Source organism: Anser anser, assembly GCF_964211835.1.
Source record: "Anser anser genome assembly, chromosome: 8".
NCBI lineage: Eukaryota > Metazoa > Chordata > Aves > Anseriformes > Anatidae > Anser > Anser anser.
The window spans coordinates 31,251,184-31,276,360 of NC_139728.1; the positions used below are offsets into that span (position 1 = coordinate 31,251,184).

The 25,177-nt window shown below is 41.1% G+C and overlaps 1 protein-coding gene across 29 annotated transcripts in view; it reads left to right on the forward strand.

The window, feature by feature from the left end:
- The window catches only part of LRRC7 (leucine rich repeat containing 7), a 180,470-nt gene that overhangs the window by 40,022 nt on the left and 115,271 nt on the right, over positions 1–25,177 (forward strand). For 5 of the 29 annotated variants that reach the window (XM_083846785.1, XM_083846809.1, XM_083846806.1 and 2 more), the window contains exons 1-3: positions 4,984–5,369; positions 5,487–5,539; positions 19,131–19,214. In XM_083846785.1, the coding sequence (XP_083702911.1) occupies positions 5,218–5,369; positions 5,487–5,539; positions 19,131–19,214 (289 nt within the window). In that variant the 5' untranslated portion in view covers positions 4,984–5,217. Of the gene's footprint in view, positions 1–4,981; positions 5,370–5,461; positions 5,540–15,868; positions 16,063–18,088; positions 18,177–19,130; positions 19,219–25,177 lie in introns of those variants that run through there. The other 24 variants (XM_083846790.1, XM_083846805.1, XM_083846813.1 and 21 more) reach the window with 20 other exon arrangements.

A 25,177-nucleotide genomic window follows, 5' to 3' on the forward strand; every position in this document is an offset into this window, starting at 1 on the left:
TTGGCTACATACAATCTATATGGCCATTTTGTCTGGGTTATTTTTTATCTTTTCATCCTTTGTTTCAGGTTTTGCTTTTCACCTTTGCTTAAATAAAGAGTAGTCAAGCTGAATGTGAACAAAGTTTTAAGTGGAATTCTGATTTATTGAACATATCTGGGATACTCAGACCCTGGTTTTGTGCCAGGCACTCTGAGGTGTAAGGATGAACTGGTGAGTCATTAACTCATTTCTGGATGTCCTGATTACCATAACCACGCGACAGCTTTCATCTAACAGACCCAATACCTATTCCCAACTTTTTAGTACATCTAAAATTTGGATTTGCTTGCTATCTTCTATGCTGTTCTGTGGTGGAGAGGAAACAGAAAAGTTGCTCGAGGCCAGTGCGTATGGGGTATCTCTGGAGTATCTTATGCGTGTGCTAAGTACCCGTGGGCTGTGTCCACGCGTTGGCTCATCCAGGAGCCAGGTGAGCTCTGCGCTGCGGCCTCGGACACGTTCCCTGCTCCTGCCTGCAGGGAAACCTCCCCCAGGATCCACGTTCACAATGTGTGTGCTCAGCAGCAGTCCCCTGTCTGCTGGGAGGAGAGGGGCAGGTTTTCTTCACACCTGTAACTGCTGCGTTTCGAGTTCTTCTCAGAGTGCAGGTTCCTCCTCAAGAACAGCTTAGGCTGTGCTAGTTTTGTGTCTGGATTGCAGTCTGTTTCCCTTTCTGCCAGACGGCGTGTAAACCACAAACCTCAGGAGTCCTGTAGCGTTCCTGTCTGCACTAGTATTTACACGGCTACTAGCCAGCACAAGTTAACTCACCGTAAACAACTTGATATTTAAAAATGCAGCGCAGCAATGGCTCTGCGCGGCAGGGACAGAAGCCGAGGCGGCACGGCGACCGGGGCGATTTGGAGCTGCCGTAGGCCTCTGGTGCCCAGGACGGCGGCCGTGCCAGCTGCCCGCAGTGTGGCAGCTCTGCAGCGCCAGGCTGGCAGGCCGGGCCTTCTCCGCAGGGCCTGGACAGCTCAGAGAGCTCTGCCTGCATCAGCGGCTCACACACGCGGGCCAATGCTGCCTGCCTCGGGGCTGCGGGCAGCACGCTCTCTAGGAACCGTGTCTGAGGCAGGAAGCCTGAGACGAGCTCCTTCAAAGAAGTCCTGGTTCTTCGGAACGGCGGAGGATGGCCAGCCCCATGCTGGTCACCCCTCCCTTCCTCTGTCTTTCGCACGGGCTGTCTTCCTCGTTGTGTACCACGAGCATCCTCTGCAGATCCAGTGAGTGCTTAATTATCGCTAGCAGCCATGAATGTTAAATAACATTAGAAAGCATATGCGTCGGAGAGAGCACAGAAATCCGAGTGGTAAAGTAATTCCTTTTTTTGGATCCGGCCCAAAAATTCTAGCTGGTGCCTTGTGATGTACGTAAGGAGAATGTCAATAACTTGGAGCAAAATCGGTTGTGACAGATACACATGCACATCTACAGCCTTAGCGTGTTTAAAGTTATGGAGGGCTCTGAAACAGTCTTGAACTGCCGCTTTTTAGCTGTCCTGTAATGGAAACAAAATGAATCATTAATATTTAACGTAGAACCTGATTTTTTTTTTTTTTGACTGTCAGTTGGAATTTAACACAAATGTTACATTTTTGTTTTATTGCCTGTTGGAGAATATTGGCCAACACTTTTGTAATGAAGAAAAAGTATTTGCAGTTTTTCAGTTTTGTGAGCTGTCACTGGGATGGAAGGAGAAAGGAGGAACCAAGGATGAGCACTTCCAAACTGAACGTGCCATTATTCTGTGTTGGAGGAGTGCCCGAATGAAGCTGATGAGCCGAAGCAGCGATGCAGACATGCGTAGCCGTAGGCAGTTACTAATGTTCAGCTGGTATTTTACATCAGTGAACAAAAATGGACGGCGCCAAGTGATATAATACTCAGTAACTTCCTTTTGAAATTTGGTGTATGCCACAGAATGCATAACATCTCTCTAGCGTTTGTCTTGGGGTGGCTTTTTGTTCAGCTGGTTGAACTGACCATACTGTACAGCTCGCTTCTGTGAAAGCTCGCCTTAAGTTGCCGGGATGGAGGAGAGAAAACGAGAGCTGACAGTGCCCCTCATGAGGGGAGAGATGGGGACATACAGCAACATTGCAGATCTCTGCTTATGGCTGTCGATCGTGACATATATTTGTAATATAATTTAAATAGATGACAAGCAAATGGCATATTGAATTGGCTCTCTGGTGTCTCTCTGTGGTTTCCTGTGTGACACGAAAAAGCCACAATAGTTTTCAGAAATACTTTGTGTGGTACATTGCAATGCTGGTAAGCCACATCATTCATTTCATTTTGCCTTGCGTGTGATTGATACGCCACAAAGCGTTTTGTAGTTGGAGTGGTGCAGGTAGAACGGTGAACCTTGACACAAGTAGCCAAATCCTCAGCTGCTGTGAATTGGAGGAGCTCTGTCCAAGCCAAAGGAGTAACCTTGCTTACACCAAGTAATGTGTGACCTTTAATACAAAAGATGTTTGGCTCTGACTTTCCTTTCCCTGCGTTTTGTAAAATACAGATCTTCTTTTAAAGTGAGCTATTATCCCCAGGTCTCCCCAGGGGCTAAAAACCACTGAGTAAACCCAAAGGCTTTAAAGCTGAAAGGTTCGTTCCGTTGTTTAAAAACGGCTCGTAGAATTCCCATTACTGTCACTTGGAGTTAGGTATAAAGAATGCACAGGAAAAAAAATCTAGAATGTAATAACATTTTTAATGTCAAAATGAATGTAAAGTTATTGGTGACTTTTAAATCTTAAGCAACAAATATTGAATGTAGTTACAAAAATTATTTTTGTTTTCTCCAGTGTTTCTTCAGTTTCAATGTGAAATCCTCTAAGTCTTTATGTATAAATATAAATATGTAAGTATATAAGCACATAATATATAAGCGTATAAATACCTAGATTTATGAATATAAATGCATAAATATAAGCACAGAAATATATAGACATCTAAACATACAAACATAAATATAAAAAGTATAAATGAGGATATAAAAGCCTGTAAACATGCAAAACATAAATATAGGTCTTTTGCTTATATTACGTAGGGAGCTTTCATTCCAAGTACTTGCCTAGTGTCTGATACTGTGAGGCATGCATATCTCTTGGTACGCTGGAAACACCGGATGGAGATGATGGGCGAGCAGAGCTCTGCAGTTCCAACCGACCTGAAAAATAAACTTCTGCGGTTACTATTGACTGCAGATCAGTCCGAGATGGGCAGGGGGCTGTTGCAGCAGCACGGTTTGGGTGTGACAAAGTCACGGTGCCTCCAAAGAGACCGCTTTCCAAGGGAATTAGCTGCGCAAAGCTAGAACAGAATTCCACCGCCGTGGTGCGTTTTATTTTACACCATTTCCTGAAGTACTGCTTGCAGCTTGCCTAGTTCCTGTGCTAGGACACCGTGGGCTGGCTTACGGATGTGTCACGTAGTCGGCGGTGAGAGGCTCTGTCCTTCCTGACAGCTCCGGCGCTGCCGCTGCCGCCTGCATGGGAAACACGCGTGGCGTGGGCCCACCGGGGGAGACTCGCGTGGCGTGGGCCCAACGGGGGAAACTTGCATGGCGTGGCCCCGGCTCACGTCAGGCTCGACTAAAAAAGAATGCAAACCCTATTTCTTCCGTCAGCATTTTTAAAGCAAGTTGTTGTGTTTTGGGGAATGTGACTCATGACTTTTTTCAGCTCACTTTTTAGAGTTTATTTAATGTAATCTATTTATTTTACATAGGCTTACTTTATACATTTTATAGTCTGACTATCCAGAACTCCTCCCAGTGGCATGAGAAGAGCTCTTCATGAAACTAAAACACATTATTTGGAAATTATTGAAATCCAAATCATTGTGAGGGTGAAATTAGGCTTCTGTTTGCCCTCTCTTACGACGGCTGATGCCGAAAAGTGCCTGTGAAGTACTGCGAGTGTTGCTTGGGGTGCAGGAGTCGCCCCTCCCAAATTTCGTGCCCATGGGGCCGTGTCCCGCTGGCTGCTGCAGGGCTCCCCCGGCCCGGTGGGGCAGGGGGCTCGTGGTTTGTGCAACCTCCGTGCTGATCTGCTGCTTCTGCTGCTGTTTTGATTTCATAAAATAGAAAATTGCTCATCAAAATTAGATCAGTTTTTTTCTAAGAATATCCACGTATGATAGTGTTCAGCCGTATTGATAGCCCTAGCTGTTAATGAGTAGTATGCACTGAATTGCAAGTCAATTTTAGTTCATTTTTTAATTAAATAAAAGCCAAATATAAATTCTGATAATCAGTTAATCTGCAGTTTGATTAGTAAGTGGAGACATGCAGCATCAGAAATTGCTTTTAATTGTTTGGAATTTCAGGTGGGAAGAAATTGGTGGGAAGAGTCTGGGGAGGGTGCTTGCCTTGCTTGTAAAGCGCCTTCTTTTCTGTGGAAAGGGGAGTATTTCAGTGAAGGACATTCACCTGGTAAAGCTGAAAAACCTGCAGCGAGGGTGGGCCCACGCTCGGCGCCCTGGGGCTGAAGCAGTGCAGCTGCAGCCAGGAGCACTTGTAAGAGAAAATGAGCAGCCCAAGGAGTACCCGGAAAGCAGCTATCCCCTACAGCTGGTGCAGAAGCTGGCAGCCTGCAGGTGGATCCTTATGCCAGCAGGAGAGGTGTCTGCACTCTAAAAATGTGTAGCTTATTGCTAAGATTTATGGCTTGTTGTTAAGATTTAGTGCATTTCATTCGTGCCCAGCCTGGCCCCAGAGATGCCCTGTCTTCTTAGGCAGCATGGTGGTGCTTGCACACCACTAAGAGGTGCCAGCTGCTGACATGGCTGTAATGGAAGGCCAGGTGCTGGGGTGATCTCTGCTGGCTTTCACTGTCTTGAAGTGTTTTTTCTGTACCAAAAATCGGTAAGGGGCAAACCAAGCTGGCGTGTTTCCAAATGCCACGTACCATGCAAAAAATGAAATAAAACCTGTCAGATTACTTAGTGGTAGAATTTTAATACAAATAATGAAATTGAATCATGGATGAGCCTGTGTGCTCACATGAGTATTTCTGTGATGTCAGGTAAAGGCACAGGGATCAAACCCCGAATTTTTTTGTTTGGCAGTTCTCTGGGGTCAGATTGCCGTGCGACCTGAGCCAGCCCAGAACTAACGAGGCTGTGAGTCGTTAAGGCAACAACAGGCACCAATTTGCAGCCACACTGATGTACAGAGAACAGCCCAAGCTCATGGAGAAACCCTTTGTGGGTGCTGGAAATGTGGGGTGCTGTGGGCTGTGCTGGGAGCACCGGCTGCCCGTCATCGTGCGTTGTGTGCAGCGCCAAGACGTGATGCAGATCTCCCGGCGCTCCACCAGGTGCTTTAGCATGAGATAGTGTTTCCTTCCCTAATCTGATTTAAGCTATTCAGGTGTGTTTTGCTTCAATAAATAACCTCTTAATATAAAAGGATTGCTATTTTGTCATTGTGCCAGAGATGAAAAGGGCCAGAAGATAATTCTATCCATGGAAAAAGAAAGGAAAAAAGGTAAGGGTGTCTGTGTGATTATAAAGATAGGTGGCGTGTATATTCCGCTAAAATGTGTTTTACCTCTGAACATCTGATAAAAAGGAAAGTATGGGCAGATTGTTTTAGTTATTCCATAGCAAAATTTTATTCTGACAGCTCTGTACAACAAATTAACTGTATCGTCCTGGTCTGTGGTCTTCTGACATGATCGTATCGGCCGTCAGGTATCTCACCCAAGCCTTCAGGGTGGCCTTACTGGTGTTTGGGTGGCTGAAGGCAGGAGGCTGGTGGCAGGCTTTGGTGTAGAAGTCCTTCTCAGCAGTGTACGACTGCTGAAAAGACTGGGCTTTTACAATGCCTTTCGTCTTCTAGTCTGACAGGGTTTGTGAGGGAAGCGTGTGCCCAGATACGTGCATGTATGCAATCCTATGAACACTGCAATCTCAGCAACCACGTTTGCATTGGGATGGAGATCCTGCATCTAAGCACGAGGCTGTTCCATTGCTGGACGCTACATTTACTCCTGAGTGAAGCCAGTAGGGGCATTGGCATTCCCAGTGAAGGAAACATTGGAGTCAAAACCTACTGGGCTAAACTGGAGGAATAAATCTGTACTTGGTTGGCTTCCAGCACAGATACCCACAGGGCTTATTTGAATGTGTGAATATGACTGCCTGAATGTGTCTGCTTGTATGTCTGTATTTTTGTTCTAAATTGCTGTTTTATTTTGGGGAGAGAAAGAGCATCTGGTGCATCAGAAGGACAGTGCTACGTGGAGCTTTAGTGCTGTAGGCTGTGAAGCAATGGCTTGTGTGCTGAAAGGGTGAGTTGGGCCCTCCCTGTGGGAGCCCACAGGTTTTCCCTCCCTTGCTTGGGAACCCAAGTTGCAGACCCATGTTTTTGCATCTTGCAACCAGACAGGACTAATGGCCTGGCGCTGGAATAAGAGTGCAAACAAATTCCAGAGCCTCTTGTAGGAAAGTCACAAAAGTACCGTTTATTTGTTGTTTTTATGGGCAGTACCATATTAAATTTAGGGTTAAAACAAAGAGCCCAGTGATTTCATGTACCTAAAGAACAGTTGGTTAATCAGTCGATTCTGTTTGAGCTAGTTACCCCCATTTTTGGGCACAAGAAAGGAAGATTTATTAAATATTTTTATTTTTTTTTAAATCTATTCTCTAGGCTTTTTAAACCTAACTGTAAGTTTTAGCTGGATACACAAGTGGTTTCATAAGGTTTCATTATCACATAGGAGGGCTGGGTGGCAGGAACAATGAAGCACTGTTAATCTTAGAGTGATATATTGCCTGTGTCGTTATGAACATCTGTACAGTGGGGAAAAAAATGTATGTGCTTTGGAAATGGAAGCTAATGAAGTGAAATTACCAGGATGAAACATGAGCGATTGCCCTGAATTCCAGCGAGAGCCACATCCATCGGAGCAGTGATGGATGCCTCCCCGGCAGGGTGAGTGCAAACCATGGCAGAGCGGCCGCGTGGTGCTCGCTGCTGCTGCTGCGGGTCGGACGCTCACTGGGGAGCTGCAGAGCTCGAGTCTTGGGAGCAATGCTTGAGGAGTGAAAGCGAGCAGGCTGGTCATAGCAGGGGTGCGTGTTTCTTTAGCTGCAAACCCTTCGCTGCTTTCTAGCAAATTAAAAAATGGAAAAAAAGAGTAAAGGAGTCACTGTCTAGTAATGACTCGTGCTCTGTATTTTCCCTTTCCTTTAAGTAGGGATATTTGCTGTTATAATTTTCTACAGACAATACATCTTTGAAGGGTTTTTCAATTAAGTTACCCAACAAGCCCCTGAGAGTATCTTGAGGTGAAGACAAGAGAAATCTAGCATAGTGATATGCCAACATAAAATAACTAAAATACAAATACTACATTGATTTGGGGTTCTTTTAATGTTATATCTACTTACTCTTTTCTTTTTATTCGCTCCATATGTAAAATAAAAAAACTAACTGGATATAGAATAAAAAGGCCAATTAGAGCTCCTTTTCCCATTCCTGCCCTCATCCAGTTCCAGGTAAGAGCTAACACGTGCGTGTATATATATATATATATACACACACAGACACACACTCACGTGCGTGTATATATATATATATATATACACACACAGACACACTCAAGATGAAATGTGTGCTGCCTTGCAATATGTATTCTTAACATATTCACATTTAACTGCACTGCAGCAGCTGCAATCGTAATTTAATTCACTTTCAAATTAAAGATTTATTTTTTTTAAAAGTATTCTGTAACATAAAGCTGAAGACATTACAGTCCTTTGAAAGTCCCACAAAACACAGCTTATCGTGGTGTTCTGGCTGGCTGAGTTTTGCAGGAAGCACTTAGGGCGTTCTGGGATTCTTTTCTCTCGCCACATTGCTGGATTCTGAACCTCATTTCTTTAACAGAAAGTTTGAACGTGCGAGGCAGGCCTAGTGCCATTTTATTATAGGAACATAAAATTTTTCAGGTTAACTTTGACGTACTTGACAATGCCACAGAAGCTTTACTTAAGGGACTATTTACCTGTTAAAATAACTGGTCATTGTTTCTTTGTTTTTATGTCATTGTCCTTTTACATCATCATCTGTTAGGCAAAAGATTTCATTTCCATCTTGTATTCTATTCAATAAATATCCCAATATAACTTTCTGTGATTTTCCCCTTGTTCTAAAATTTGATGAATGTTATGACATCACGAAGGTGGCTTGATGGTTTTAAATATTTTTTGTCAATAATCATGAAATATATTTTTCTAATTCTGTGCTCTGCCTTTAATCACTATTCAGATTTGCAGGCACAATATTTTTTCCTTTCATTCACACGTATTTCCTTTATCATGCCTTTATTATCAGACTTTAGAGAAATCAATTTTCATCTGGAAAAAAATTGCTAATTATTTTTTCTCAATACGTATTTCTCTAAGTTCTCTAATTTTCCACAGTAGGAGCCTTTCCTAGAGACTTAGGCTGTTTTTTTCTCATCATCTCTCCTGTCTCCTTTTAATGTGGAGTGACTCATTATTGGATATCCTCTCTTCCATCTCAGCTTTTTGCAGTAATTTTCTCTCATATTAGAGTTGTGCTTAACCGTTAATTTTTGGAAGAAGCTTTTTTTCTTCATTTTTTGATTTTCCTCATTAGCACTGAAGAAAAATGCAATGTTCCACCTCCCTTTTCACATTCCTTGACTCTCTTTTACTCTTTGTTTTTTTTTATGTCTGATTCCCAACTCTTTTTGAGTCAGGTTTTGCTGCTACTGTATTCTCCTCCTTTCTGCACGTTGATGGGAAGTGAAATAGAAGAAAACTTTGTCCAGTTTCATACAGGAGGAATCCTACTTCCTGGCAGTAAAGATGCCTAAGTGGGTACACAGAGATGGGCCTGCAGTATGTTCTACAAGAAGTTTATTTCTTCCTCAAATGAGCAAAGGCTTGGGAATAGGTTCTGCAGAGTTAGCTGCAGTCTCTGTAAGGCAGTGCTGCAGGGACAACAGAAAGAGTTGCCCTCCCTTGCTCAAAGCAAATAATTTGCTTTATGATGTTGCTTATCTCTACTCTCCAGGCACTTATCTATCTCTTTTTACTCTTATTATTTTCATCTGTGTGGTGGGCAGTTCTCCCAGGGTCATTTTTAGCTTTTCTTTCTATCTTTCACATGCACTACAGTTTTGTTTCATAAGGCCGTCTGTCTCTTGTATAGTCTTACACATAGGAAGTATTTGCTCCTCTTTCTGCTTGGATTCAGTGTGCCCTAGTCATTTGCTTCTGTCAGTAGACATTCATATGTACTCACACTTCATTTCTATGCTGACTCAGGAATGGTTTTTCTTTTTAAAGCTCAATTTACCTTCTTTTGTCCTGTCCATGCACTGCCATGAAGGATTCTCCTAAATACACTTTTATAACCTATTAAAACATACTTCTTAAAATGTATCTTTCTACCTTTGCTTGTTGCAATTATCTCTGTATTTATTTTTGATTTTGGTTAATATTATTATTTAGATGTTATTATGAGGACCTAAGTCTTCAGATGTTTAATATTAGAGTAGGATTAGCTGAAGGCTGTTCCTCCTGTGGATGCTTTGCAGAGGAAATTTGCAGCACTGGGCTCGGGTGACCTCATCCTGTAGCGTGTTTCTTGCATTCTTTATGAGCAGACCTCGGTAGCTGTACAAAATTGCATTGATTTCAGTAGAACTCGCATCTATCACATAAACGAGGTAATGGATTGTAACTAACATCACCGTTAGGAAAATATGAGCGGTGAAATCTACCTTGCTAAAGGGCGAGGCAGGAAAGCAAGTAAGGGCAAATACATCCGTGCCTTTCCTCTGGGGCCGCTGCTGCTCGGTGCGGGGCATGTCTGTGGCGAAGCAGGAGGCCGCGGGTGGCAGCGACCAGGAGGGAACACGCGTGGAGGGACGTCTGGGCCTCCTAAAACCAAGGTGTTTTATGGCAGCTCTCAGGGAAGCTTTGTCTCTGTACGAACAGTACAAGTAAGTCATTTCCTATCAGGACTTCTGATACTTCTCAGACTTCCCCTTTTTCTGCAGGGCCTCAGCAAGGCCTCGGATGCTGTTCCCACAGGTTGCGTCCTGGACGTGGTGCTGAGGCGCTGCTCCCGGTGGCCCTGCTGGAGGTGAGGCTGGAGCAGGTGGGCCCCGAGGTGCCTGCAGCCTCGGCCATGCCCTCACTCTGTGTCCCGCCGTTTTTCTGAAGGGGTCTGATGGCGGTGCGGCGTGTGCTTGGTAGGTTGCCGGTAATCTGCTCATGGCAGGGAGAAGTAGAGACCGCGGTGGCTGTAGTGGCGTTCAAGAGCCTGGTGTTATACACATACGATGCTTGTAGAAATACCGCATGAGATCATCCTTCCCTGGCACACACTGCTATTAATGGGCAGCCCCTCAAGGACTTCCTGAATCAAACATTTTATCTGTATTATTTGTTCTTAGATTCCCCCCCCCCCCCCCACATATCTGAATGCTTTTTAAAATCCATTTAAAATTTTGGCTTGTATACCATTCAGTTACAAGCTGCTAAGGAGAAATTACTCATCTTAATTTCTTTCCCGTGTTGCCCTTGTGCACAGGATAAAATCAGTGTGTTATCTTTGTAGAGGTTTTGAGCACTTGACATTAGCTGTACTGAAAAATAGATCTTTGAATGAGATACTAAATTATAGAAACCACACTTGGTGACACTTTGACTAATATCTATTATTAAAGATGTAACCATCTTTAACCATTACACTTTATTATTAGTCATAGATTTGGCTTTATTGAAGTTCTAAAAGGATAGCATGCAAACATTTTTTTCTCACATATCCAATATTTGTGGATAAAATGTTCTTAAATGTATGGGAATATGGGAATATTTACTGTATTTGACAGTAAATACTGTGCCAATGAACTACACAACATGCAAATCCTTTTTTTTTTTTTTGAATTCCTTTTACGAGATATGCCACAATGTAATTAGAATGATATGGAGCACAATTGCATTCACACTCACTAAAATTGTTTTTCCCAAAGGGAATCAAAACTGTTTCAAGTGTTATCTTTACAGTGCACATAAATATGCCTCTCCTGCTAGCAGAGCTCTCCGGTCGTTGCTGGGATCTGAGGCCAGCTTGCCGGGTGCAGTGCCCTCCGCTGCAGCCTGACTGCAGCGTGCAGACAGATGTTCCACACTTGCTTGCAAAGGCAGAGGTGTGATGCACCTCACTGGGCGTCCAGAGGGAGTCTCTGACACTGTATGAGTATGTGTGTGCACTTCTCCAAGTTTTTAGCAGCTTGGTAGTCACTGAATAGACACCAAGGGACATATTTTGAAACTGGGCTTTAACCTCCATCTATAAAAAGCACATTTACTTCTACTGAAAGACACGTTTATGTGCAAGTTGGGTAATTAAGAATTTAATCACCCTTTCTCAAGTGAAAATAGTGCTTTCTGCACAGAAACAGAAGCGAAGTCTAGAGGCTTCATTCCAGAGAATTATTTGTAACCTCAATATAGAGTCTGAAATGACTTGTTTGTCTTAAAAATAACCGCATGGAAAATCCTTTAAAAATACATTTTGCCAAGTGTCCAGAACAAAAGGAGCCAAGCCAGAGCACATCACTGACCTGCAGAAATGACCTTGTTTTATCCACTAGTGCATACAGAACTGTCTAGCATTTGATGGGCATGTCTCAGCTAATCTGGTTTTTATTTCTGTGGAAATTATGTGCTGCTTTTAAGCTCTCAAAAACGTAATTGAATTATTTCAGTTGCTGGAAGCGTCAGTGGTATAAACTCCCCGTTCTCTGATCTTGGTGGAAGACCTGTATGGTTTTGGGTGAATGGGAGTGATTCCAGAACTTAGACAATGGGCTGTGTCTCTCTACTGGGCACTTGGGAGCAACTTAGTTTCTTGGTAGCTCATGACAATATTAATCAGCTGGATATATAGATGACACTGAGCTGTGTTGAATCGTCGTTCATTACTTCCAAACAATGGTATGTGGGGCCTTGAAAGATGTTGAAAGTTTTGCCTAAAAAGTGGCAGCATTGTTTAGTTTATAAGATTGCACATAAAACTTACAGTGACCTGATACACGAAAAAGATCAGTCTAAATCAGGTAACTTCACCATGTCTCAGATTGCAGAAATATGTCCAGTGGATAAAGACAGGCACGCTAGCCTATGAACAGAAAGGTTCCAGTTTTCAGTTATCCCTCGCCTTCCCTGCAGAGTTCCTGTGACCAGCTAAGACAATAGGATAAGCTTCATTTTCATCTAAAATATATTCTAACCCTGGGATGTATAATGTCTCCGTTTTTTTTGTGCTGCTGAGAGTTTCCCCAGTCTCTAAACATGTCATTACATTCACCCAACTGGTGGTCCTATGCTTGGCTGCCCTTAAAGACAGTGACTCCTGCATTTAAGGAAACCTTTATTCCTTTTTGTCAGCACAAAGCTAATTTTGAAAGCCAGCTGCAAAAAATGGAACGTGTACTGCTACGGAAGAAGTGTGCCCTGGAGGATTTTCCTATTGAAAAGAAAGGCTGCAAGAGTCAGTTGAGTTAGCTCTCAAGCTGATTTACAGTGTAGTGGATGACAGAATATAGCTCAGAATTATGCATATATCATTCATGTTTCATTCATTTTTTTCAAAACTGCTGTCTGTGACTTCAGAAGGTGATGGATATTGCCATGTGCTTATATAACTCATACTTCCGTGAAAATTAATTTAGAATAATGCTCTGACATTTTAGACCACTGTGTTATTACAAATGCTTGTTTTCTTTAATTTTGTTGATGCTTGCATATAAGTCAGTACACCAATATATATTGCTCTTATTTGCCTTAATTAAGAAGGGTCTAAAATTTTGTGGATTTTTATGTTTCTGGGTTTTGTGTTCTTTTGTTTTTTTTGTTTATAAACACTTCTATTGCATGAGACAATCTACCAAAAGCATGGCATGGGCAGGGTGTGGAGGAGCAGGAAAATCAGTACTTTTTCCATGCTTGCTACTTCAACAAATGACACAGCTCGTGCTGCAGAAGGTGCCAGCCCGGGTTCCTTCACATGGAACTTGAGCTCCTGGTAGTAGTGAATGAGACAGGCTGGATGAGCTGGCTTCCAGGCCTCTTTTTATGGATATATAGCACTTGTTTGAAATAAACTCATGCTGCTATGATTCATTTGAAATATATGGATAAGTAGATTACTTGCCATGATTCTGATTTTTCCAGTGCCAACTGCCATGGGTTTGTCTCAGGAAGATACGCTCAGGAGCATGCTGTCCGAAGGCTGTGTCAAACGCTATCTGAGGCTTCTGAAATCCGCCCCCAGACATGGCACTAGCTCAGTTGTGGGTTTTTGCCCGGTTCCTGGTGTTGCGGCTTCTCCTCGCTGAGCGAGCTCGGGGCCCGGAGCTCTCCCTGGTGCTGTTGGTGGTGCCCCGGCCCCGGTGCCCGCGGGGTCGCAGCTCTCCCCGGGGCAGCACCGCACATCGGCATCGGCGCCTCGAGACGGCAATCCCTAGTGCTCAGGTGGCCTTGGAGCTGTGCGCGGCACACGCGTGTATTTCACTCTCTCCTTCTCTGTTAACTTTTGATCGTGTTGATTGATTTCAGCAAACTGGGTAGAGTTACCCAGTGTAATTAAATATTGACACGTTTGGGGACAGGAGAAAAAAAAATTTAAGCGGCCTCACAGGTGTCCCACCTAAGGAAGAAGGTTGCTGGATAAACTCATACAGGAGGGAACCACAAAACAAAGAGACTGTAAACACCCCCATCGCAGAAAAAAGCTTCAATTTACCAGAAGGGAATTTAACAAAAACCATATTTCTGTAGAAAGCAGGCTTTGCTACTGCTGAGTGTCACAGAACTTGGTTTTCCAAGTCTGAATCCAGTGAAGAATGGGATGTGTACACTGACAGGAAACTTGGTTTCACGTGCTCATTAGAGTTTGTATTTTCTTTAGCTGGCAGCTCCCATTTGAAATTTTCAAAAAGAATGACCGTTTTCAGACTTTTTTTTTTTTATTGTGACAAGGAAAGCTGTTCATCTGAAAAAATGGAGTTGGTTCTGCTGAACTGTGTTATTACTTGATTGTTTTCAGATAAATTCCATTCTGTGTGTGTGACATAATTAGTTTCCAAACTCATTGTGTAAAAACCTGTAAGTAAACCTTCTGATAATGGAAAATAGCAATTTCTGATTTTAAGGGCTAAGTTAGGTATTATCCCAGGCTAGAATCCTCATTAGGATATCCTTTATAGATGCATCTAATTTTTCATCTTTGAGATTAAATGCTGTATTAAACAAATGTATTCTCTTATAGACCAAACAATAATGTTTGGTAGTGCATCATTCTGTATTTATTGTTTGAGGGAAATTACACGTTTCTCTCAAATGTCCTGGAATTTTCATATCTGAAATGAATTGTAATATATCCATCTTTAGAATAACTTCCCAATAGCTTGTATTTGGTTTATTAGGAAACCCAAGGCTAGCAGTACCAGACTGTTTTTTGAACTCCATTATATTACATTATATACAATTTTCTGTCTCCTGTTGGAAAGTCGCAACACCTAAAATAGAGCATTCATTAACTGATACTTATAGGAAATAATGTTCTGTTCCTCTATGAGATTGGCTGTCCTTGATACAGTTTCTTCCCTAAAACAGCAGTGAAAGAACGAAAAATGGGTTTGCTGGGTTTGCAACCTTCCTTACTTTCTGAACATGTATGGAAATAACATTGTAGTTGTCGTAATGCATTGATAAGTACAAATTCCTGGTTCTAGAGGGCAACTGTCATAAAGCTGGTTTTCTAAATGGGAGATGGGATGGGGAAAAAGAGAGGGACACTGCTGATAGCAAAAATATTCAAGGGGAAAGAAGAGAAACATCAAATACTACTGTACATATAGAAGTCAGGTTATCATCTGATTTAAGGCAACATGAGTCTGGGGAGCTCCAGTATCTGGGGCATCCAGACCCTTCCCTAGTTCGGACAGGAATGTTTTGACGGCTTTCCCGATTAGAGATAACGACGCCGTGCAAGTGGAGCTCCCTGCACTGCACCCGGGACAGGGCATAGTCACTCGCAGTTCATCAGGCACAAGCTTTTCCTCTGTGCTGCCTGCCTGCTCTGCACAGGTGTGTGCCGAGAGCTGGTTTTGGCCGGGGCTTTGCTAGGGAGCCCGGTGGGTCGCGAGAGGCTGCGTCCGCCAGCGCCAAATCCATGCCCTGAGTGCTTAGGGCAAAAGTCGTTACGTTTCCTTACTGTACTTACATGCTGCTTGCTGTGCTGGTGCTCTGCGGGATTTACAAGCTGTGAGTAAACTGTATCATGAAGTGAGAAAGAAGTATTTCACAACTTTTAGTAATCCAATTATATGTCGTAAGTACTTGGCTATGGAAGGATGAGACCCTGCCACATTCACAAATCTGATATAATTTACGATGCTCTCAAGTGATACCCATCTGTATTTATCGTTTAAGCTGTAAGAGATGTTTTTGCAGCTTAAACGTGTTGTAAGTGCATTGGAAATCTTTACTTTTATACCAGTGATGTGCAAACAGAGCTGCTCTTATTCCATCCTGTTTGGGAAGGGCACAGCATCGCAGGAAAATAATTGCTCTCACGCTCACAGTCTGGATCACTTCTCATTGTAAGGGCTATAAATCAATGCTAGACACTAAAAAGCAAACAGTTTATTCTGGAGAAAAAATGGTTTTAAGTGGCTGAAGAATGTGTCCCTTTGGAACGACATGTTGAACAAATACCTGCTTTCTGTAAGACACTGACTGTTGGGTTCTGTGTTTCCAGGTTGTACGTGCCTCCAGGTATTGCATGTTCTGAAGATACAAAATAAAACACTAGAATTATTTTCTCCAGATAAACATTTATGATATCCAGAGGACGGATTCTATCTGAACAAGACAGGCCTAGTTCATCTCTGCCCGAAGTTTCTAAGTGTAAATCAGTGAAGTACTCGTGTGAGCCAGGCGCAGGCTGAGCTGGTAAGAGGAATAAAAAGCTACATACTGGGAAAGCAGTAGTGCTATGTCTTTGGCCATATTCAGGCATATTTATAGCTGAAAGTAGCTAGAAAGCAGGCTTTTAAATATTGTTGCTACCTGCAGGAGCAGGTTCTCAGTCATGTATCCTACTATGTCACTTTAGTGGACAAATTTATTAGACTTTTACTGTTTTCTTGTTTTTCTATCCTTTTGCTCATTGAAAATTAATGAAAAATTAAATACAAAAGCAAATTACTTTACTGTTATATTAGTCATATACAGTGTGCTTCCTCTCTGGAGGCTGAATTTCCAAGGCTAGATCCGTTCCTCTGATTTACAGACAGAACAGTGTCGCTGTGTATAACTAAGCAGGCTGAGTATTGCCAGGTTAGTCACACAGTTTCAGCTGTGTATTTGTTGTCTAGATGAAGCACTTTATTGATATTTTCCAGACTTGTTTCTGTCTTTTTTTTCTTTTTTTTTTAAGTTTTAATAACTATCAGAGCAGCTTCTGAGGACCTATGAAGAGTAGCTTACTTACTGATATTAAACATTATTGTAGGAGTTCTGAACATTCTGCTGCTTCAGGTATCTGATGTGGAATGTAGAAATTTGGCAGTGAGTAATTCCGAAATGAAATTGTTCCTCTTTCCATGCTTATGAAAAGCAATTCATAACTGTGTGACATACAGATCTTTGGCATTCTTGTTGGACTTTATTACACATTTGCTTTGATTTTCACAGTACTGCCTCAAACAGAGCCCAAACCACATTGATAATACCATACAATTGAAGACTGTAGACATAAAAAAAAAATTGGGTAAAATTAAGGTTATAAGGGCAACCTATTTTAGGCATTTCTTAACTTCGAAGTGCCTGATTTTCCAGCTTATTTTGAAATAGTTTTTTTGTGGGGGACCTGATAGAAGCTCATTATGGCATGCACAAAGGGAAAATAATGAAGGAGACTAGCCAAGTGCAATAAGGCTGGTTCTCAAAGGCTTTGAAATATTATTGTTACTGGGCCTATAAATATTGTTTAAAAGCCTTTCAGAAGACAGTTTCCCCCTAGGGGTGCTGTACAAAGCAACAGTGTTCTCTGCTAGAACGTCCTTAATACAAGGCTTTTAGATATTGTTACTTTCATTAACGTCTTTATTCTAAAAATACTGAATAAAAACATTTCTGATGTGTCCTCTTCTTCCCCTCTGAGATGTTTTCTTGTCCTGGATCATGCCTAGCTGTGGATGTGGGTGACTGGAGCTGGCTGGCTGTGCCATGCACAAGCGATAAGATTAAATCGTGCTAGACAATAAATGAACAGGCTTCATTATTTACTGACTGGCTTAGTTTGATAGGGAGATTTCTGTATTTTCTTTCAATTCCATCTGTATGTTCAGTGTCAGAGCTGTCCAAAATCTCCCTGTGGCTGCTCAAGACACCTTCCCATTCCCATATGCCTCTTTTTTCTCCAAACAAGTGTGCTAAGTACACTGCATTTCTCTGGGGAAGTTGTGTTCAAGCCACAGCCTGCTTTAAGCATCCTCCTTCGGAGAGGGATTTGGTTGCCTGGAAACTGCAGCTGGTCAAACTGGGGGATTTCAGTTCCAGAGGAATTTTTTTTTTTCATTTGGGTTGAAACAAAGACTACAGAATTTCTTCCAAAATCACTGTTTAAAAACTGATCAGTTGAGCCTTTCATTCTGATATAATCCGAAAGTTCCATTTTGAGTTTGTTAGAGGATATAAAACATTTAAATTAAAAGTTATTTTGGTATTCTGCTCCAGAAGGGTTAAATTGGATCATCTTGAGTTCATCAGAACACTTTTGCAGCTTCTGTTTGGAAAACAAAGCTCTTGCAGGAACATGTTTGCATGACAAGTTTTGTTTTTGACAAGATTATTCTCAATAGAAAAATGTTAATTTGGAAATTTTTGCAGGGGGCTGCACTTGTTTCTCGAAGTTCAAATTTGGGGTTTCTCTTCACGACAGTGACTTTTTAATCCCTACCCGTTATTTATTCAGCTTAGGAGCATTGCCGTATTTCTTCCCTCTGTCTTTACGGCCTGGCTGCGTTTTACCCAGCTCGGCGTAGCGTCCGGCTGCGCTGTTGGTGAGTGGCTGTACGTGAGCGTCTCCTTTCTGAACGGCTGGTCACAGGCGTGCACAGGTGCAGCACCTTTACTCTGGGGTTATGGATGCTGTAGGTGTACACCGGTGTCTTCGACAGTCGTTGGATCAAAGCAAGGAGCTGGATTTAAAAAAAAAAAAGTTGTGCTTTACTGAGCTCAAGGTGAACCTGATGTAAGAGAGATTCTTTTTTTTTTTTTTTTTTTTTCCCCCTTGAGCTTCGTGATCTGCTTCTTTCATATCTGCTTACAAGCTTGAGTGAAGAGGAAGTAACGTGATGTTTGGCACTTCTTTGATATTCTGCTGGTACCGATATTAAATAATACTGGAGAGTATAGATGGTGGTTTCTGTAAATTAACTGCTGGAGAACTTTCCATAAGATACAGAATGGGTCCATTTCTTCCCCTACTCAGTCAGGTAGTTTCATTCTAACTTGTCTCATTGGCACATTTGTTTGTAGCAAGTTTTTTATTTTCGTATTTCTATTACACCACTAAAAAGATATCAATAAAATTTACCTTTCAGTCTCAAATGTCCATTATAATAACTTCTATCCATTGTGATCCATGGCAAGTACCAAGATATCAGGATAGGTCTAGTATAAATTTGATTTTATGAGATTATCAAACTTTTATAAAATGGTACGATTGTGTTAGCTGATTGACAGCAGGAAACACATTTTGGAGACGTAACTTTGCCCTTCTTTTCATTTTTAAGTTATTTTCATTTCGCTTTGAGCATTTTAAAGCTAACTGGTTAGGCTGGGCCTACGTTAAGAGTAGAATGTGTAAATTAAAAGGTAGGCAGCTTGGAGCACAAGTATTACTGTAATGACTTCATTCAAAGCAGTCTTTCAAAGGAAGTGCTGACCTACTTGCTTTTAATGGGGCCTCTTTAATCATACATAATTAAAAATTCTTTTTTTTTTTCTTTTAGGAACTCACCACGTGAAAACTGTTGTGAATCAAAATGGTCACTACCTAGAAGTTACAAGAAGTTACGCAGCTACAAAAATAAATAGCAAGTAGATACTTCCTTTTTTCCTTAATAAATATTAAGATTCTTGTAATCAGAGCTGTTTAATTGATGCACATGCATAGACTTCATTCTGAAAGGGTGCTAAGCAGCAGTCACTAGATTTTCATTCTAATGTCTAAACAAAAAAGAGGAAAAGAATCATTTGAATGAATTAACTAACAATATAGTACTTGGTAGTGTACAGTGTGTGTCTGGTCTGGAGAGTGCTAAATTGCAAGTTCTTGTAACACTTACCCATTCATTTTAAAACAAATGTTGCTTTTAGAGTATTTCAGCTGAAATCTACTGAAATAAATGACAGTATTGCAGATTTATACAAGTACAGCTGAGAGTAGGTTCCAGCTACACTGTGATTATCGTCTAAGGGCTCAGATATTAGGATATGCTCTCTTCATGAGAAAGAAATACAAGTGTCTTTATGGCCATCAGTCTACTCGGTCAGCTTTAAAATGTAAATGAAAACTTACTTTTCAATGAGTTGTTTCCATCTTGAAATTGAAGGTTTTGTCTTGTTTAATAAGCTTTAAATCTACTTGAAAAGGTTATGTGGCAATTAATTAAAATGCAAGCAAACAATGAACAGCAATCTAAATATGTCAGAAGGGTTTGCTGTATTTTTATTGTTATGGCATTTTGAAGTGAAGTAAAGGAGATTATTTGCAAAGTGGGCATTCAAATAAAAGTGAATTAGGAAGATACAAAATGAACAATAAGCAGCATGCAGCCCTATTGGAACAACCTCTCTAAAGTCTCTGTTGCTTACTTCTGGTAAGATTAGTGTTTTTTTTAATATAACTTCCTTCTTTAAAAATGTAACCTATTTACTGGTAGGGTTATATCAGTAAAAAGTGGAGCCTTTCTTTGATATTTTTTCTTTTTTAAACCTCATTTAGAAAGATTTTTTATTTTCCCAAGTTTTACTATTTGTGAAATTCAGCCCAAATATGTTTGGATAATGTCTAGTTCATCTCCGAATTGCTTGGTGAAAGGGATGATCTGAGAAAATCCAGTCTGATATTATACTTATGTAAAAACTTGTTAAAGAACCAGTAACAGATGTCAAAATATGTCAAGGCGAGTGCAGTGGGAGTAGCACTTGGAACACTGTGAACTTCTGCCTGTGCTTTGGTATGCGAGCAATGAATAAACGAAAATATCATAACCAAAAGCAGACCTGGCATCTCTGTTAACAACGTTATATTGGCCATTGGGAATACATAGTTGATTTTCTTCAAACTTTTCCTGAAGATTCAAAAACTGTTTCCTGAGATACGTACTATGTGATATTCTTCGTAAAACAAATCTAACAGCATAGATGTGTGTAAATGTGTATCTATTAAAGTAGCACACTAGATTCTCCAGGAGTAGAAATTAACATCACCTTCAGTTAGAACTGTTTGCTTATTTACAGAAGAGAATAAACTTGTGTTATATTCAAGAGATGTAATTAAGGCTGCCTTTGCAGAATGAGGCACTTTCTGTAGTATTTTAAAAGTAAAAAAGGTTTAGGCTGCCATGGTTGAATTTTTTTTTCCTGAATTATGCTGAGGAAGCAGATTTTTGCAATAAGCAGGGTGGGATATAAAAACCAATCTTCTCTGAGAGCAAGTCTGTTGTATTAATCAGGTTTTTCCTTAATCCTGCTTCCATGTTCGGAGGAATTCAGAGGCAACACTGCTTGAATTTAGCAAAAGTAGGATTTCATCCACATCATGGAGCTCACTTAAAATGTGTCAACATGTTTTTTCGTAACAGTGCTTTTTGTTCTTCTACCAGCTCTCCTGAATTCAGGAAGATGAACGAATGTTACTCCTGGTGTACTTGTCTTGAAGTGGGAAGGGAATCTGACCGTGCTGTGCACTGGCATGGGCTTTTGTGCTAATCTCAGATGGGGCTGGGCTTTTAGACCAACATCATGGCAGTAAGCACGTTGCCCTCTGTCCCGTGTCTGGTGCTTGATAGAGTAGTAAAAACTACTATACCGATATGTGCTTTATCCCATGATGCTGTGATATCAGAACACCTGTCGAGTTGATCTGGCCTGTAGAGGTTTTGGTACGAACTATTATATGATGCATACATTTCATTAGAAATATTTATTACATTTTAAATCAAAATCAAATTGCATCAATATTTTAAACCTTTAACTATATGTCCATGATTACTTTTCACAGTACAGAATATATTTTTATTGTTTTCAATTAACACATTTGTAATTTGGAAAACAAAAATGGGAAAAATGGCATTTCAAAGCTCAAACAACTACAAAACACCTGTCCTAGAACTATAAGGATTCTCTGTACCAAAATCTCATATTATAATTATGAGGAAAGTGAACTGAAAATCAAGAGATTTTTTTAGCAGCTACCTCTTAGCTTCAGTGATGCTACTTAATTAGTATAAACTTTTACCACTGGGTATATAACACTCATCTTTACTGAGAATGTTTTTATGTTTACTCCTTCCAACTCAGTGGTTGCCTTTACTGCTGTCAAATTATGGAGCCATTATCTATCTAAATAGATCTGAGTTCCCCCTGAAATCAATAAAATGATGCCAATTTAGGCCAGCTAAGAGCCCTCTCATTCGTACTGCTTAGACACTGGCTGAATGCAGACACTGGCGCGTGTCTGGTGGAGGGCCACTGGATGATTAAGAGCCTGGAGCATCCTTCCAGCAGGCTCAGGAGGGATGAAAATAAATGTGCAAATACCTGAAGGCAGGGAGTGAAGAAGCTGGAGACAGACCCTTCTCTGTGGTGTCCAGAGAGGGGACAACAAGCGATAGGCACAAACTGAAACGTGAAATTCCACCTGCACATAAGAAAACACATTTTTGCTGTGAGGGTAATGAAACACCGGAACAGTCTGCCCAGAGAGGTGTTGAAGTCTCATCTGCGGAGACACTCAAACCCGACTGCACCCGGTCTTGGGCAGCCTCCTCCAGCTGCCCCTGCCTGATGCCGTGCAGGGTTTGGACCAGGTCATCATGGACATCCCTTCCAACCACAGCCGTTCACTGACTCTGACTTCTGACAGCTTTTCCCTTCCTTGCAATTTGGCTACAAAAGCAGGAACGAGTTCTACTTTCCTACGTTAAAAATGCATAGGGAAGTTAGCTATAGTCAGGAGGGATGAAACTGCTGAGAAAAATAAGATAATATTCTGGCATGAGCTGCCAACGGAAATTTAAATCTAAGGGCTTCTATGTGAGTCAATTTGAAAAATACTCTAACAGTATGGCAGAGCTAATGCCATTTTAAAGGCAGCCCTCACTGTTCATCTTATCTGATTTTCACAACTCTGGATATACAAAAAACGTGGCTATGTTCCTTAAAAAAAAAAGTTCTACATTATTTAGGAGATTAGTCACAGATTCAAATTATATTTCTGATGTGGATTCATGTAGATTATCTGTCTCCATATAACTGATAATGCCTTCTATTAGCCAGGCATTAACTGGCTAAGTGATTTTGAGATGTTTCCCCAAACATCTGATAAGCAGTTCTCTCTCCAAGCATTGTCTGTGTCTCATGCAACACATGCAGAGGAAAAATCACAGAACTATGTTATTTGTTTGATGTAGATCATGCTGGAAAGCTAAAAACTTGGTGTTCGTGGCCTTCCCAAAAGCTAGAGCATTTTGAATTGAATTTCAGCGGTGGATCTTACCGCTGCTAGTGGACTGAGTGATCACTGTTGGAAGATCCATAGTTAACGTGCCGATGTTAATAAACCACACGTTTGCTGGTTCATCCTCGTGATGAAATAATGAGTAAAGGGAGTAAAGAGCGAGGACATCAGCTTTGGGTATGTTGTGCTTAATTTCATGGCTCTGTTAAGTAAGGTAGACCCTGGTGTAGGTTCCAGCTTGCTTTATTCTTTCTGTTATAGAGACACAAGAAAGTCTTGCTAGGACAGGAAGGATTTGTCATCATAGAAATTACTGTGCAGGTGCTTAGGATTATGAAGCATGTCAGTCAGGGCTGTTTAAAAATACTCATGTGTCTTTTTAGAAAATGTGAAGTGATTTCAGTTCTCTGCCTTTAGATCAGCAGGCACAAACTTCATCTCCTGAAGCGTTAGTAGGGGCATTTCCACCACAGGAAAGTGAATAATCAAACCCACGTTCCCTGCCTCACAGTTAGTAGTACTTTGATCCCTTCCTGACCAGGAACTTTCAGTCTGTCTCAAAGAGAACAGAGTTACGTACACGCTTTCGAGGAAATTCTTGAAGCTGTCAAAATGTGAAGTTGGACAGCTAATTCTGAAATGGAAGTAATTTACCTAAATTATGTGGAAAATGTCAGAATTTAATTTTTAAAAATTGCTTTGAAATGTAGTAATTTTTGTTTCAATTACTTGGTTATTTGTCACTAAAAGTTCAAAATAACATTTGATGTCATTTGAGATTATTTGACACAGCATATGGATGTTATATACATGAAAGTCAAAATATTGTCTTTGTTTCATTTTATTTTATTTTTAAACCGCTACAAACTGCTACATTTTGCCTTATTTTCTTGGTCAAAGTTTCTCCTGTTTGTGTTATAATGGAACATCTTGACAGTTTGAATCAGAAAATATTGGACACCTTTTGAGTAAACTGGAGGAGCAGCTATTTTCAGTAGTCTAGAAATGTTATCACAGTCTAACACATGGGTGTTAAAAACAGCTGCTCCTCTAATTAGTTCAGAGCGTTTCATTTTTCTACATGACTTGAAATGATAAGCCATGCCATACTGTGCACTGTTACAATTGATACAACGTGAATTAATATAAAACGTACTAAACACATTTTTAAACAAAGGCTTGGCTCTGAAGTTGGTCTTGAAACTTTGAAAATTGATTTTGAATCAGAAACACTGAGTTTCAGTGACCTCACACAACGTCTTCACAGAATTCAAACAAGAAATTTTGAATGGGGATAAATCTCATATTCTGTGTGCTGACTTTCCTGAAACTTAATGGCATCAGAGATGCTAATTAATGCTCAGTCTGAATTTTTGGAGCACGGTGTTACATTTATTACTTTTGTCTGTGTATGGGAATACAGACACTTGCACAGCAGTATTTTCTGTAACATACAAAAAGTTAATACCACCATTGTTGGAATATTAATCAAATTTGGATTAGATAATGGGAAATTTTACTTTTTGTTCTTCTTAATAGTAAAGGATTAATTGGATTTAACCAGAAATGGAGCCCGCAGCATTGGGGAACTTTGTCTTTAGATTCTTCTTTCCTTTTCCTCATGAAAGAAAGACTTGTATTTTGTGTGACTTTTCACTTCTATTTCTTTAAAGATGAGGGAGCTTCTGTGTGTCCTTTCCATTTCCGCTGGAAATCCACAGGTAACCAGGTTTAACTAGAAAATTTCATGGAACTGTAGGATCACAGAAGTGTCCGGTCCAACCTGCTGCTGAAGCAGTCACCTAGGGCAGGCCGCAAAGCAACGTGTCCTGCGGTGTTTAAATATCCCCACAAATGGAGACTCCACAGCCTCTCTGGGAACCGACGCCAGTGCTCAGCTACCCTCACATTAAAGCAGTGCTTTCATACGTTCAGGCGGAATTTCATGTCCAGTGTGTCAGGTGCTCCAGTCCACTAATCATCGTAGCGGCCCTCGCTGGGCTCGCTCCAGTGAGGCCGGGCCTGACCTGTGCCGGGGTGCTGAGGGCTAGGCACAGCACTCTGGGGGTGGCCTCGCAGTGCTGAGGGGGGGAATCGCCTCTCCCGACACGTGAAAATGTTGTGAATTACTGACAATACAGATAAGGGTAGCAAATAAATTACACGAGGCTAAATATGAGAAAAACACAATTTTATGTAGAATGCTTGCATTTTAATGTTTACGGATACATATTAATATTAAAATGTGCATTCAAAAGTATATGTTTATGCACTTCTGAAAGGAAATGTTTACATGCAAAATTCAAACCTTGA